General features: G+C 36.5%; 1 protein-coding gene across 1 annotated transcript; it reads right to left on the bottom strand.

The window, feature by feature from the left end:
- Window positions 1–102: 102 nt before the first annotated feature.
- sacm1la (SAC1 like phosphatidylinositide phosphatase a) lies at window positions 103–15,226 on the bottom strand. The gene is made up of 20 exons (XM_079879038.1): window positions 15,158–15,226; window positions 10,977–11,074; window positions 9,420–9,494; window positions 9,193–9,320; window positions 6,152–6,301; window positions 5,645–5,704; window positions 5,531–5,564; window positions 5,177–5,278; window positions 5,012–5,097; window positions 4,827–4,913; window positions 4,670–4,738; window positions 4,498–4,577; window positions 3,783–3,881; window positions 3,433–3,571; window positions 3,070–3,139; window positions 2,891–2,963; window positions 2,721–2,814; window positions 2,544–2,636; window positions 2,295–2,352; window positions 103–1,724 (listed from the first exon to the last, which is right to left on the bottom strand). Exons 1-20 carry the CDS (start codon window positions 15,184–15,186, stop codon window positions 1,588–1,590), a joined length of 1,761 nt encoding a protein of 586 aa, XP_079735164.1. The 5' UTR covers window positions 15,187–15,226; the 3' UTR covers window positions 103–1,587.
- Between the last annotated feature and the right edge of the window lie 239 nt (window positions 15,227–15,465).

Below are 15,465 nucleotides of genomic sequence, written 5' to 3'. Positions count from 1 at the left end.
TACAGTACATTATTACAATGACACACTCATATTTATATATATATATATATATATTCGTAATTTCTTCCCAATGTACAGTTTACACATCAGATTTACACAGGTAAACATCAAACGTACAGGATTTAATTATTAGTGTTGCGTTTCCATCCAGTAATTTTAATTCCAAGTTGTACTGCATATTCTCTTCATCTTTGCACACAAAGCAAATGGATAAAATATGCCCCAATTGAATTTGATGAAACTGGCATTTGCAATATCCTGTTGAAAAGTTTACCATAAGACAGTTACTGCAGCTTGCATTATCATTTGCAGAAGATTACAAAACACAGGTATAAAGGCATCAAAATCTACATTCTTTGTCTACATTAAACCAAACTGACAACCATCCAATTCTAAAGGTAGAAATGAGTTCAAAAGGAAGACCTTAACCTTGCTAAATATGTCTAAGTTTGTCAAAATGAAAGGAAATTGGTGGGTTAAAGGTAAGACATTTTGAAATGCACCATCATGCAAGTGATCATTCAGAAAACTGACAATTTTATTCTGATTCTGTTCATGAAGCCACCTGTCTAAATAATTGAATCAAAAGCAAATACCTTTTCAATTGTCACTATAGTTTAAGTGAATTCAATTAAAAGTGTGAGTCAATTTGACAGGTAATCTGAAGTCTATTTCCGTGTAATGAACTGCCACTGAACTGGTAACATTGAAGAGGAGTGCAATCAAAGAGCCATTAAAAAATGACTTTATACGTGTCATATCTGTTAGTGTTCATTGGTCCACGAAGAGACATAAAGAAGTCATACAGAAAGTGCTGTTCACATTTTTTTCTGTAAACTCATAAAGAAAGTGCTTAATACCTCTCTCTCTCCCTAGTGTGGCCCCACAGCTGTCTACTTTTATCATTTATGAGGGACACAAAACCATAAATATGCTGGCAGAACAAAAGGAAACCACATTAAAACCCAAACTGCCACTGCAAAGAAGAACTAAAGATACAACCAAGGCTGATTTCGGGACAGATTTGAGAGGACATAAATGGTAATAACCAGGGGCTGAGCCACTGATGCATCATGTAACATTCACTTGCATAGCAATCTAGTTAGAATAGACCTTCATTGATCTGTCAACCTATAGACTGGGCCAATGGGCACACATGTCTGGTGTCCAATATCATAAAGCAGAAACTCTAGAGCCAAAACAAGAACTCGAATTTCACAACGGGTCAATTTAGATTGATCTCTAAAAAGTAACAACACAACAACTTTGAAATAAGATGCTATGTCCACAATGCACTTACAGGCTGGAGATCTTGTGCAACCCATGAGCAATTCTGAACTGATGAAACCAAACTTGTAAGGAAATTTAGACACTATGTCCTATGATTCAACGGAAATTTGTAGTGCGACAGGAAGTGTTGTGAAATTATAAGGTAACATAGGCTGGTAATACAATTTTTTATAGGAGCAGGAAACAGGGATACTTGCTCTGCTGAAGAAGTTTAAGGACAGTGTAGAGAGCAGGTTAATAAAAACTTTTGGAGGAAAATTAAGAGGAAACAGAGCAGAAAGAATGAGGTCTGTATATTCAATCCATCTTCTCCTTTTGGACCAGTTTCGGTGCGTCAACAAACTCTCGTCCATTGACCACGATGACAGCGGCCGTAAGAGCACTGGCCATTCCCCAGAATAACATGTACGCCAGGGTCTCCGTCCAAGTGTCACCTGATAGAGAGTACAGATCCATTATTATTCACAAACTACTGTATTGTAACTCGAACTGTCTGGGAAAATGGGAATTTTAAATTTTAATTTGTAATATTTAAATGAGGAATATTGCAACGTGCACATTTCCGGAAGGAAACTCAAGAATACAATCGAGGCGTTTCAGGGAGTTCAGAAACACTGCTTACTGATATACTGAATAACTCCCTTTGGAGTGACTTTGTGCTTTGTAAACACTGAAGACCTTTTTCATGCTCAAACAGTAACATGACACAATAAAAAAAAAGCACAATAGGACCCCTTTAAAGAGGCTTTTTTTTATTATTTATGATATCAGCACGGTTAAAATTAATTTTAATAGAGAAATTAAAAACATGCTCATCACTGAAGAGGCGTATTTAAGTCACTGCATGTATAAATTTGATAAATCTTAAATGCATCTTAAATGGATTTTTGAATAAATGTATTATTGATTATTATGATTATGATTCATGTATCTGGACATAAAAAAAATAGGGTCATATCATTGACCCTATTGCTTTATTTCACATTGCATTATAATGACCTTACCAGCCATTAGGAGACAGATAATGCACATGGAGAAAGCCACCACCATAATAACAGGAAGCTGCGGAAGGAATTACAAAGAAATAGCAATGTAAAATATGCAGGAAATGACCAGCAGCTGGTGGTGTTGAATTATAAATGTTAGGACTGCCTGAAGCAGCTTGGACTACATTTTTCTCTTTTTTATTCATCATGGTATTTGACCTCTTTTAATTCGAATTCTCTTTCAAGCAGTATGCACAAAGCACTGACCAATAGAAACTTCCAGTCCTTCTGCGCGTGCAGAGGTGTCAAGCCATCAGTTTCATCCACTGTATAGTTTCCGAGGAAGAGATCAATGGAGTCCTGTGGGCAAAGTCAATTACTTAAAATTCATCACAGCAAACTGAGTCTGATTGAAAGACATAAAGACAAAGATGTCATACGCACTTGTCTGAACCCGTCTGAGAAATTGTTCTTGTAATAACGGATCATTGAGTTCCAGCCGTCCATTACCAAGCCCCAATGAGTCCTCTTCCCGGTTCTGAGGTCAAAGGTGAAGGTTATAACGGTAGACGTACACAACTGCAGATATTCTGAAAGGAGTCTGGGACGAGTACCTGGTGAAGTCAGTTTTCAGGGCTCCTGTTCCTGCATACTGTTTAGCACAGGCATTGGCATTGTCTGCCCACGCTGAGAGAAAGAGTAAATGAAAACAATGGTGGTTTCTTGCTTTATTTACGGTCGATAACAGGAGAATGTGTGTGTATTGAAGTAATTTCTAGAAATATAAACACACCGTTCTTATAAATCTTCTCAAAATCAGCCTGTTCCTCAATCCTCTGGCCTACATGGAGGACACCCATCCTCTGAAAATGACATACAGCTTAAGGTGAGGAGGTACACATAACAAACCAATTGTCAACCACATTATGGATCAATATCACTGATTTCTAAATGTTTGCAAGCAATCATGACTGCATAATAGAGCGTTTACACTTCCTAAAAAGACATGACGCATCAATTTTCTAGTAAGTTTCTTTCACTGACAGAAAAATCCTGCACAAAGCCACAAAAATCAGTCAGATTTCTCAAGTGCGTAAGTGTCCTCAATTGCGTCACACCTAGTTATGACGATGCTATTTGTTATGCGGTCTCTCACCTGTAGCTGGCTCTGAAGGGAGCGTCTGGCCAGCAGGCTCTGAATGACGTTGGTGCGGTCCAGGCAGTCCATACAATTACTGCGGAAGGTTCCAGACTGCTCGGACGACACCTTCCCGTCTGAGCTCACCATAAAGTACCTGAGGAATCAACATTCAAGAACCAGATCAAAGCGAGCCCAGTGACGACATCAGAGACCACAGTCCTGATTAAATGACTTTCATATTAACACATCAGACTTTCCATCCTCTCTTCACAGACATATAGTCTTTGTGCCATCTCCAAAAGCTTCTTATGTAAATATTTCCTATACAAATTCATAGAAATGACAGTACAGAAATAAATACAAACCCAAACTCGTCTTGCATCTCAGAAACTGCATCAACGAGAATCTGGAGGCGATGCCATCTCATCTTACTGCACTCTTTGTGAAAGTCAAAGGCTATGTACCTCAAATGAAACACAAGCATCACTACACAGTTAAATACAAGAGGCAAATAGAAATATCTGATATGATCATAATATATCTGCTTTTAAGTAAAGCTTAGAGAAGTAAAAACATTTATAATGTTACAAAATATTTCTATTTTAAATAAATGCTGTTCTTTTAAACTTTCTATTAATCAAAGAACCTGGAAACATTTATCAGGATTTCCACAAAAATATTAAGTAGCACAACTGTTTTCAATATTGATGATAATAAGAAATGTTTCTTGAACAGTAAATCAGCATATTAGAATGATTTCTGAAGGATCATGTAACTGGAGACTGGAGTAAAGATGCTGAAAATTCAGTTCTGCCATCACAGGAATACATTAAAGTATATTAAAATAGAAAACAGCTTTTTAATTGTAATAATATTTCAAAATACAACTGTTTTTGCAGTGTTTTGGTCAGAGCACACAAGATGAATGATTTTAAGCATGTGATTTGAGTTATCTGACATAGTATAATACTTGTATACTATATACTACTAGTCAAAAACCCAAATCCTTGTATGAGCAATAGTAATTGCCAAACACAACTAAAGATGCATCTGTAGGCATTAAAGAAACTGTTTAAGTACTTGATGAGACCGTTTTCCATGCCGTTGACCATTTTGGCGAAGGCCTGTTCAAGGGGCAACTCAGATCCTTTTTGATTCACCTACAGACAAAGCAATTATCTTAAGCTTTGTGACCAATGGCTACAATTTTCTGAAATATTCTACCACAAGAAAAATGTAAGAATTTATTTACCAAATTTAGAATCACTTGTTTGCCATAAATGAGAACCTGTGACTCAAAATGCCTCCTGAATCCATCCATCTGCAACCAGATAAGATAGACACGATAGATAGATAGATAGATAGATAGACATGACAGACAGACAGATAGATGATACATGTGGTCTTACATGATTGGTTTCGGTGCTTATCTGTGGCTTGGGCTTGTACCTCAGGTTGGGTCTTTGAGACCAGAAAAAGGGCATGGAGCCTCGAGTCTGTGTAAGAGGAGAGTGAAAGAGCACAACTGGGGTGAATTTTTAGAGGTCAACAACAAATATCCTTGTAATAGAGGCCAACAGTAATTTCAACCAACCTGCACAAAGGACGCCCTGGCATTATTGTACTGGACTATCTGTTCTGTCTCAACGAAGTTAGCAGCATGTCCTTCAGAGTCAATGCCTGGGGTGCAGGGGGAAATTATAATATCTGCAGTAAAGACAACGGTGTGCATTTGTATAAATGCTTGAATACATCTGACCTCTGACATAATATCGGACCCCCGCTCTAAAACAGCTCCGTCTAGAGATGAGGATCCACTGAAACACCTTCCCATTGATGCAGCATGGCTTCATCACAATAACTGAAGCAATGGGTTAAGCCTCAATATCACATGGTTTTCCTACTAATGTGTCATTTAACTGACAGTTGTATCCAAAGCAACTTACAGTGCAAATGACAGGGGCAATCCCCTTGCTAAATAAAATGTATTTGTAGATTATGGATTTTAAACTAGTCATGTCCAGATTATCTTTCTTTATCCAGACAGTCAAGGCAAAATAAAGAGAGCAACTTAACCACGAACAACGTCGTTAAAATGCTCCTCAAAGGATACATCCATGGATGACGGGAAATGCAAATTTATGGAGCTGAAAAGGGGAACCAGTGAATAAGCATGTATGATTTTCTCACATGTTTAATGTTTTATGAATTAGGAATATTTTTATACCTCGGGCTGTGAGACGATTTCTCTTAAAAGGTTTCCATTCCACACAAACCTCTGGTCTGCCTATGTGGAGAGACAAGAGAGAAGACCAAACTAAACAACTTCCAGAGATCATCTGAGAAGTTATTGTCATTTTGCAGGATGTAAGACATGATGAACAATGCAACCAAATATGCTCAGGAAATTTGAACGCACAAAACTTGAACTTTATCAAAAAAGCCAGACACAAAAGCACAAAATCTGGCATTGAAAACAAAACATGAGGGAAAACACAGAGTGTCAGCAAGTGTGCTTGTAAAACAAGAGCTTTGCAAATCTAGTTTACAAAGAGACGCCCTCCTGTGACGGCCCTTTATTGTAAATTAGGGATGCGGTTTGAGACAATGAGCTGACCAGCCAGCCTGCACCCTGCTGTGCTCTATTTCTCTCTCTGCCACTGAAACCTCACACAGCTCTGTCTCTCTTCTACCATCATCACTCGCTCTCATCTGCAGTCTTTCCTCTGCTCACCCTCTCTAGCAGGCTCATCTCCTGGAAGTCCGGGCTGGTGTTGGACAGGCGCTGTTGGGTGTGGGTCAGGTCATAGTCCGTGCAGAAGTAGAAACCGTCAGTATTGAGTACACTGCTAATCATAGTCAGAAACGTCTTGTTGTCTTGCATCTGTGAGAAGGAAACAGCCATTGAAAAAGATTATAAGCAATACATGATTCGAACAGAAATAAGATTAGGGTTGTTGTTTTATTATTTAATTAATTGGGGCATTTTGGCAGTTTTATTAAAAGTAAAGAAATTAAAGGGCATAATGGGGAGAAGATGGGGAAATGTGATCAGGTAGGGGTGAGCAATAATTAACTTGACAATAAAAACTAGCAATATAACCTAAAGTAAACCTTACAATTATGGTCAATAATGATGCAATACATAGTTGTTGTTGTTTTTTTTATTAAAAATGTGTTTAAAATGAACTACTAAAAAAGTCCTTTTGCAAATGTCCCAATTATTTAAAAGGTACACTTTTGAAAGTTAATATTATGATTTATAATTGATTTTCTATTTGAACAGCTGCAGATGCAACAAATATAAAGTGAATATAAAAATAAAGTATTATTTTTTTATTAATATATTATGTAATAATAATAATTAAATTATTTGATAATATATTAATTCTATTTGTATGTATTTAGATTTTTATTAAGGCAAGACACTCCAGGTGAATAGGGTAAAAAAATGTATTAATAGATATCACCAAAATTCCCCATTTGATTGATAACATTAAGAAAGAAAAAAGAAAAAAAAGTTTTTTTTTAAATGTTATGTTTAAATATGCAAACTAATTTGTATACATTTCTAGAACAAAAATCTGAATGAATTCAGGTTAAATGTTTTTTGACATATCAGAGTCAAAGGCTTTTACAGGGGGGATTTTGGATCTCTCTTTTTATCACTCTATAAACCAGAAAATACTGTCAACAGCCAGAAAAAAATAAAATGTTGTATAAAATCAGGCAAATTACATAAACGCCTCTGTAAAAACCTTCAGAATATAAATAGGAATAAACCTGTAAAGTTTGGTGTTATGTAAGTGCTGCTGAAGTGGAGATTTCTGCCTCAGTACAGGAGAAAACACTCATTTTGAGAAAACGGCCGTTAAAGATATGTACTGTAACTGAAATCTACAAACACAAACAGATAAAGTGCTATAAAAGATACACTTTAAAGACTATTTTGGATTTTTTTTCTTTCCAAAAACCACTTTATGAAAAAAAAAAAATTCTTCTGTTTTAGCCTGTATGTCTCGCCTTAAATTATTGATTTAAAAAAATCATAATTAATGATTCAACTAATAATTACCAATAATACTAAACCAATTGTTTCTATTATTAATGTGTCATTAATATAATTTAATGATGATATTATTTTGTCTGTTTCTCTCTTTTTAACTAAAAAAAAAGTCATACTTTTATTTTTTGCCCAATTTAATGAAAAAAAAAATAGACTTGTACTAAATTTATAATAGACAATTGGTAAATTTAGGTCACAATATAATGTGGGACAAATCTGAACTTACATCTCTCTAATGAACTCTTAATGGCCCGGTTTCACAGACAGGACTTAGGTAAGGCCAGGATTAGGCCTTAGTTTAAGTAGCTTGAACATGCCTTAGATAAAAAACATTACTGGTGTGCATCTTGAGACAGAACAATGGCACTGACATATTTTAAGATATATTAGTGCAAGTTGCTTTCAGTTAAAAATGCATTTAAGTCTGAGACTAGGTTTAAGCCTTGTCTGTGAAACCGGGGGAATGTGTCTGGAGCAGATCTAACTGCTAAGCCATGACTTTGACAAAGAAAAGGAGTTTGTCATGTTCAAAAAAGTCTGTTAAAAGTTTTGTAGTTGAGGCTTATGCACATCATGTATTCAAATCATGCATGTTCACAAGTTAATCTGCTCCAATGCATCACACAGCACTCACGGCAATATTACTCTGGCACAACTCATTCATTCTTACTGAAAACAAGCTTTGCAAATGTGCAGGTGCCAAAACTATGCTCTAGGCCAATGGCAAGACTTTAAGTCTGTGCACATCCCTTCTGCAGTCAGAAATCACAAGCCAAAGCTCTGATTCTGGGAATGGGGTGGAATAGGATCGACCTGAATTGAGTCCTCCTCCCAGAAGAACTTGGTCAGCAGAACCTTTAGCAGTTATTAAATTCTGCTCATCTCTGTGCCCACAGAGTTAATATTGAAATGCAATTTATTATCAAAATTTCACAATATTTAACATAAATCATTATGAAAACAATTCATGCATGGAATCAAAATTAGGGTGAGCAACAGATTAGTATACAAGTGGCACCTTCATCTCACTGTCTTATTAGTGAGGCCAGAATCATACTTTGGACAAGTATGCAAACAATGCTGAGAATGCAAAACGTACTTGCATTTTTTTATTAAATTGTGGTCTGGCACATTTTGAGGCAAAACAATGCAATTAAACCGTAGCTAGAAGCATTCACTGCAGACTTGAACCCTTACATTGCCCTTACTTTACTCTTACCAGAAGGTTCAGAGGTGTTTGGAGTACTTTATCGGTCTAGTTAGTCCACTTGCATTCAAGCCTTCCAGGCACTTTTTCAACTCTAGCAGGAGACATTTCCTGTGCCCATTACTGGTCTACTCACCGGCTGTATCCAAGGCCAGCATTTCAGCCGAAGTCTTAGCCTTGCTAAATAATGCAGCAAGTATACAACACTGTAATGAGATATCACTGAGCTCTGAGCATGGGCTCAAATGAAAAATTTACTGTACAAGTACATCCCGCTTTCACAACCTAGGGCTGCATCTGCTGCGTTGTTATCACAGCACTTCTAAGTAAACTACAAATAGAAAAAAGGCAAAAAAAATCTTAGCAGGAAACCTTTGGTTATGATTTAGTGACGTACTGGGAAACTCATCAAACAAACATTGACATTTAGAGCCCACTTTCTATGCAAGGTGTCACAAACATCAGCATTAGACTGAAAGTTGAGGTTAGGGACTTTGATGACCTGAATATCTGTGAGGTGCAAAATGGTCTTCTTATAAGAAATCACATCAAACTCCACCGCTTTCCACACAGTGTGGCCAAACAGGTCGCCCACTTTCCTCTTCCGGGTGATGACTATGAGGTACATCCCTGAAGAAGCCAAAAAGTCATGCGTCACGGTATGCAAACATGTACGTGATACAATTAACGTTCCGAATTCTATGTGGAACGTTATAATATGGGACCTACCAGCCACAAGGCGAACAGTTCCCATGATTCCACAAATGGGCCTGGTTACGCCTGATGGGGGGATGTCCTTAATACCTTCAAGAAGAAAAAACATTAAATGCACCATACGAATGACAGTAACCCATTTTGCAGATTGGGAAGATTTAAAGAGGTCCTATTACACTTTTTTACATTTTCAACTTTCTTTAGTGTGTAATGTTGCTGTTTGAGCATGAAAAAAGGTCTGCAATGTTACAAAGCACAAAGTCACTCCAAAGGGAGTTAATCTCTATATCAGTAATCACTGTTTCTGAACTCCCTGAAACCCCACGGACTGTAGTCTTGAGATTTTTTCAGGGAATATACATGTCACAATGGCCCTGATTTAAATAATTCCCAGACAATTCATGCACAAAAAAGGGTGAGGCCTGGTTAAGTTGCATTAGTAATGAGTTGAAACTCGTGGTTATGGTAAGGTGCGTGACATTTCCGAAGTTCGAAGCGGTTGACCAATCACAACACACTGATCCAGACAAACAATCAGAGCACACTGCGTTTTTCAAAAGAAGGGCTTTATAGAGACAGGAACTAAGCAGAGCGTTACAGATGTGCTGCAACAATGTAAAATATAATATTAATATAAAATAAAATAATGTTTTTTTAACATTTAAACATGAAAACCTGATCTAATAGACCTCAAAATCAAGACATTGAAAAAGGGCATAATAGGTCCAGCATGAGGAAGTAACAGCGCTGTGCTCTGTTATTTCTGGGATACACCTTTAACACAGCAACTACCTCAAATGTAAAATGTCACAGTGACAGTGAAGATAAAATGTCACTTTGCAGGGAGGTCAAGATTAAAACAGAGAACTACGACAAAATCCAAATAGCTGCCATAACTTTTAATCGATGCCAGTACACTTTGAAAGGTCTGATTCCCTTGCAAGTTGAGGCTCTTCATAAATGTCAGATCACAGCAGCCCATACTATAAATCTTTCACTGTACTTTTTTTTACATGGACAGAGAAATGAGGTGCTTAACCTTCAGAAAATGTTCATCGCCAACCTCAGGAAGACAAACTACATTTTATATGAGCTGTTTTATTTGCTATTCACTTTTAGTAATCCTGTCAATGAAATTTGGGACATTTTGAAATATAGTTTAAACACCCTAGTTTGGTAGTTTGACAATTGTTTAGCAATATATAACAGTTTGGGGTTGGTAAGATGTTTTTGAAAGAAGTCTCTTATGCTCAGCAAGGTGGCATTTATTTGATCAAAAATACAGTAAAAACAGTAATATTGCGAAATATTATTACAATTAAAAATAGCTGAGACTTTTAGACAATTTTTAGGTTTGATATGTAATATGATCATTTCTCATGCTGGGCTAATTAGACAAAGTTTATCAAACATTTCCAGTAGTTGTCCTGTAAAACATTTGTGCTTTATGATTTAAAAAAATGTATAGGACACCAAAGTGTATTATAACAGAATGGGTCCTTTGTATAAAAAATGGAATGGAATACAAAGTATTTAGACTAGCTTCCAATCTTATTAGTCATCAAACCGTACCTGCAAGAGTCATCTCGGTGGACACCCTATCAATAACCAACACATCATTAGCTCCATCATCACAAGCCTCAATGTAGAACTTCTCAGGTGTTGCATGCCTATGAAAAGCAGAAAAGACAAGAAAAATCACCAATCATGTTCTATTTTTTAAACCCAACTATTTCTGATTAAACTGAGAGCAGCACAGATTATTGGAAATGTACTAAACAGTACTGAGTGAAGACACCGAGAAGCTTTTGACTGGTGATAATATCAACAAGACGAAACATCGTCAGAAACATCATAGCTTTAAAGTTAATCTCATCTCAGACCATCTGGAGAGACCAGATTATCAGCAGCATCATAAATCAGAAATGAAATACTTTTTAATTTCGGCTGTGCATATTTTTATAAAGTTTAGATGAAATTACAGATAGGATTGGATTATCTCTTTATGCAAGTTTCGACAGTGTGAGGAGTTTGAGAATCTGTTTCAGTAACACATCCTATGTGTGTGTTCCACTTTTATGGCTGGAGTCTTCCTTCCTTGCCAAAATGCTGAGCAACACTTTCTGTGCACCACTTAATGTGTCTGCAAAAAGGGAGGCATCCTGCGCTTGCACGGTTAACCTCTGCCCCATTAACCATTAATGCATAATAGGACTGAGGAATTTGTCTCAATTTCAAAATTTACTCGATGGCTCACAGTTTGTTTAGATGACACATGGTAACACAACAACTTGGAATTTTTTTTCATTCTCAGAGCCAATTGATCAGGTAACGCAAGTAAACACAGATGTTCAACTTTAGCTTGCAGGGGTTTTTTTTTTTTTTTGCCAGAGTTGCAGAAAAGTTGCATCACTTATAGGACTGTGTCTAGGGTAACACTTTATTTTAAGGTGATGTAGTTACATGTTACTACATGTACTTACTATAGTAATTACAGTAAATTATGCATAATTACAAGAAACTAACCCTAAACCAAACCATAACCCTAACTGCAACTGCAACTTAATTTATATTACTAAGTACTTTACAGTAATGTATTTGAGAGAGTAGAATGTAACTACATCACCTTAAAATAAAGTGTCTCATGTCTGTATATGACAAAACACAGCCATTATGAATCATGAAAACATTCAATACAAAATATAGCCTACACAATAAATCCTCTATAGTGTATATTTTGTATTGTGTACATTCTGTATCATGTGTCTATTTTAATTTGTATCATGTATATTTCATGTACGTCATGCCTTGTAAAGTGCACTGTCTGAAGTACGTACCAAAGACTTTCACCCACCACTACACTTCTTTGTTTTGGTGGTGAGAGAATAAAGGTGATTTGATTTTATTTGAAGGTGAATCAAAATGGGTAATGAGTCTAAGCACACACAGTGCTTATGGTGCAAGGGTTAATGTCATTATAGTTTTTTTGTAATACCACTGCCAATGTTCTTTTTATTATGCAAGAGCCATTCATAAGACTCAAAGGCTTACTGTACCTCTAAAAAAGTAGGCTTTACAATAATAAGGGCAAATTTCATAATTAAAGCTGATGCAAACAACCATTTATATTTTGGTGTTTAGGACGCATAATGGTGAACCTCAAAGGCTGTAAAGAACATGTCTAGGTCACCACAGCAAATAAAATAAATACATTAAATAAACAAATAATAATTAAATCAAATAAATGACTACTACCAATATTTTTTGAACAATACATTTAAAAAGTGTTGCATTGTAACATCATTATGAAAACTAAGCACATTTTATCATTACAGAGGTGGAAAGTAACTAATTACAAATACTTTCGTTACAGTATGAGTAGATTTTTTTTTTTTTTTTTAATCTACTTTCTTGAGTAGGCCTATAAATAAATTGTGGTACTTTTACTTTTACTTGAGTTGAATAACAATAAAGAATTCAACTTCGCTACATTTATTTTTCACCAAAAGTACAAAGTAGGCTACTTTGACAAAGGTGCCGACGGAGCAACAGGGCGAGCTGACATTTGAACTACCGCGGTGGGTGGAGCCCTGTGCTTCAGCCAATAACTGACAGGTCTGACTCGGGTGCAAAACCAATCAAAAAATTCCAGTCCAGCTGGGGGGCGGGGCGTTCAATCCGCGCTTTGACAGTCAATCACTGGCGCTCGCGTTTTGAATCAGTATCGCTAACGCTAATGTTTTAATTTTTTAAACGAGATATGATTTATGCTCATATTGAGATTTTAAATTTAAATGGGTCATACCATTGATACATTGCACTGAGCAGTTGAAGTAAATAGAAAACTCGGCTCATACAAAGACGCTGTTATTGCATGGACGGAGCAAGAACAATGTAAAAATGCACGCACACAGTTCAGTTGAATGGTAAAGCTTGACCTCTTTAACAATGCAGTTAAACTTAATGTACGAAGCTGAAATAACCTCAACATTAGAAACAACAGTGAAATAAGATCGCATGACAGTGGGCTCTTTTCTCAGTAGAATGAAAAGAAAAAAAAAAAACACATTTGATTTAACATGTTAACCCGTACCCCACTTTATTTTTTTTACTGGCACTTTTCTATTCATACTGTTTTAGTCCCTAATTTCTTTGATTAGACCTCTCACTTACCCTTCTGTGCTTTTGCCCTTTTTAAAAATCATTCAAAAGATCTTATTTTTTCAAAATTAGTAATGAAACAATCGCTCTTTGCAACAGCGATAGCTAGTATGTTTGCTTAGCATAGTGTCAAACACAACAATTTATGAGATTAATATAATGTTTTGCTCAAATCACTATATACAAACACACAGTCAGTCGTGTTTGAAATAACTTGCTTCAGTGGTCCCATGTCGCACCAGTAAACACATCATCAGAGAACTGAAGAGATGCCGTTGTGGGACTGGAAGGTAAAGTTGCTTTGATAAAAGATTACAAGGGCACATGAATTTAAAATAATAATAATAATAATAATGTGCATAGATAAATCATTTGATGAATACTGCAATCTTCCATAAAAACAAGAATTGTCAAGTTTGATTTCATGTTGACTTTAAAGTGCATAGAGACTCTTATGGGCCAAATGATGCAAGTTTCTGACATACTGGTTTTATTGAAGGAAAAAAAAAATATGTGCCCATAATATAAGATGATTTTCATTTCAAATGTCATGAAAATAATATCCTTGTGCAAAAAAAAGTATAATCCTGGTTCTCAGAACTATGTCCAGATGTCAGTAACTCAGAATACAGACCACTGTAACTTATGTCAGTGTCTGATAACCAACCAAGGGTCATGTTGATGTAAGGTGTGGGCTAGGGACATTCCATTCAGGTTTACTTCCCTTTCAATGGTGCGCCTGCAGTTTCACCCTTTAAATCAGGGTTCACCAATCTCGGTCCTGGAGGGCCGCTGTCCTGCAGAGTTTAGCTCCAACCCCAATTAAACACACCTGAACCAGCTAATCAAGGTCTCATTAGGCATACTAGAAACTTTCAAACAGGTGTGTTGGAGCTGGTTGGAGCTAAACTCTGCAGGACAGCGGCCCTCCAGGACCGAGATTGGTGAACCTTGCTTTAAATAAAGCACAATTTTAACAGTATAGATACATACCAATAGGTCAAATTACTCGATATTTATTATACATATCTAATGGTTCTCAATGGCTTTTCCAAATATAATGTAATATTTAAAATAATTAATAGAGTATGTCATACTGTACAAAAAAAGTTTATAGCAGGAATAATGTTTTGACTGAAAAGCATTAACAGTTTAACAGCAGCTTTACTCAAATACACAGCTCACTGTGCTTCAGTGCATTTTAAGCATAGTCAAAAATGGGGAACTTAGTCTACATCTAACTTGCACTCTCACTCATGAATGAGAGCAGGTGCTGTCCAGACTCACCACACTGTCTCATAATAACCCAGTGAGCTTCCTAGACAGCATTTGGCGCATCACAGGTGCGTTGTATTGCCTAAATGTGGTGAAAAGGTTCGGCTCGAGCGTTTTGTCTAGACAGGGAGCTCATTGGGTTTTGATACACAGCCAATCTGAACAGTCTCTGAACGGCTTAAGCCTGTACAGACAACCACACACCCTGACAGCGCCCACAGACGCTGCCATTGAACAAGCTGACATTCATTAAAGTGAAACTGAGCGCTGTATGGGTTTATATATGTCGCTGTGCTCGAATAAAAGTTTCAACTTACAGGTTGAACCTCTCGTAGGCAGTCGCCATCTTCACTTCCGGGTTTGCTCAATCCGACGTGACGTATATGTGGGAGTGGCGACCAGAAGGGACGGCTTTCCGGTTCAGACGTCACGGTGCAGGTTGTAAAGATTCTAGAGTTCGTATTTGTCTCATTTTATATACTATTAGGTCTGTCTATGAAAGATATATATATTTATTATTAATTTACTTCTCAAACAATAAAAAAGCGATTGAGTTTGTTGTTAAGCTTTTTATTTTGCAGTGAATTCGTCATATTCAAGACTCATACTAAAGTATTTTTAGTTG

This window comes from Squalius cephalus (assembly GCF_949319135.1).
Source record: "Squalius cephalus genome assembly, chromosome: 8".
Classification (NCBI taxonomy): domain Eukaryota; kingdom Metazoa; phylum Chordata; class Actinopteri; order Cypriniformes; family Leuciscidae; genus Squalius; species Squalius cephalus.
This window is presented reverse-complemented; position numbering and strand designations above follow the sequence as displayed.

Coding starts and splice junctions, on each gene's coding strand:
- sacm1la (XM_079879038.1), bottom strand. CDS start 15,186: ATGGCGACTGCCTACGAGAGGTTCAACCT. Junction 5,705..6,151: donor AGATGAGCCTGCTAGAGAGG/GTGAGCAGAGGA, acceptor CTCTCCACATAG/GCAGACCAGAGGTTTGTGTG. Junction 2,815..2,890: donor CTGAAAACTGACTTCACCAG/GTACTCGTCCCA, acceptor CTTTGACCTCAG/AACCGGGAAGAGGACTCATT.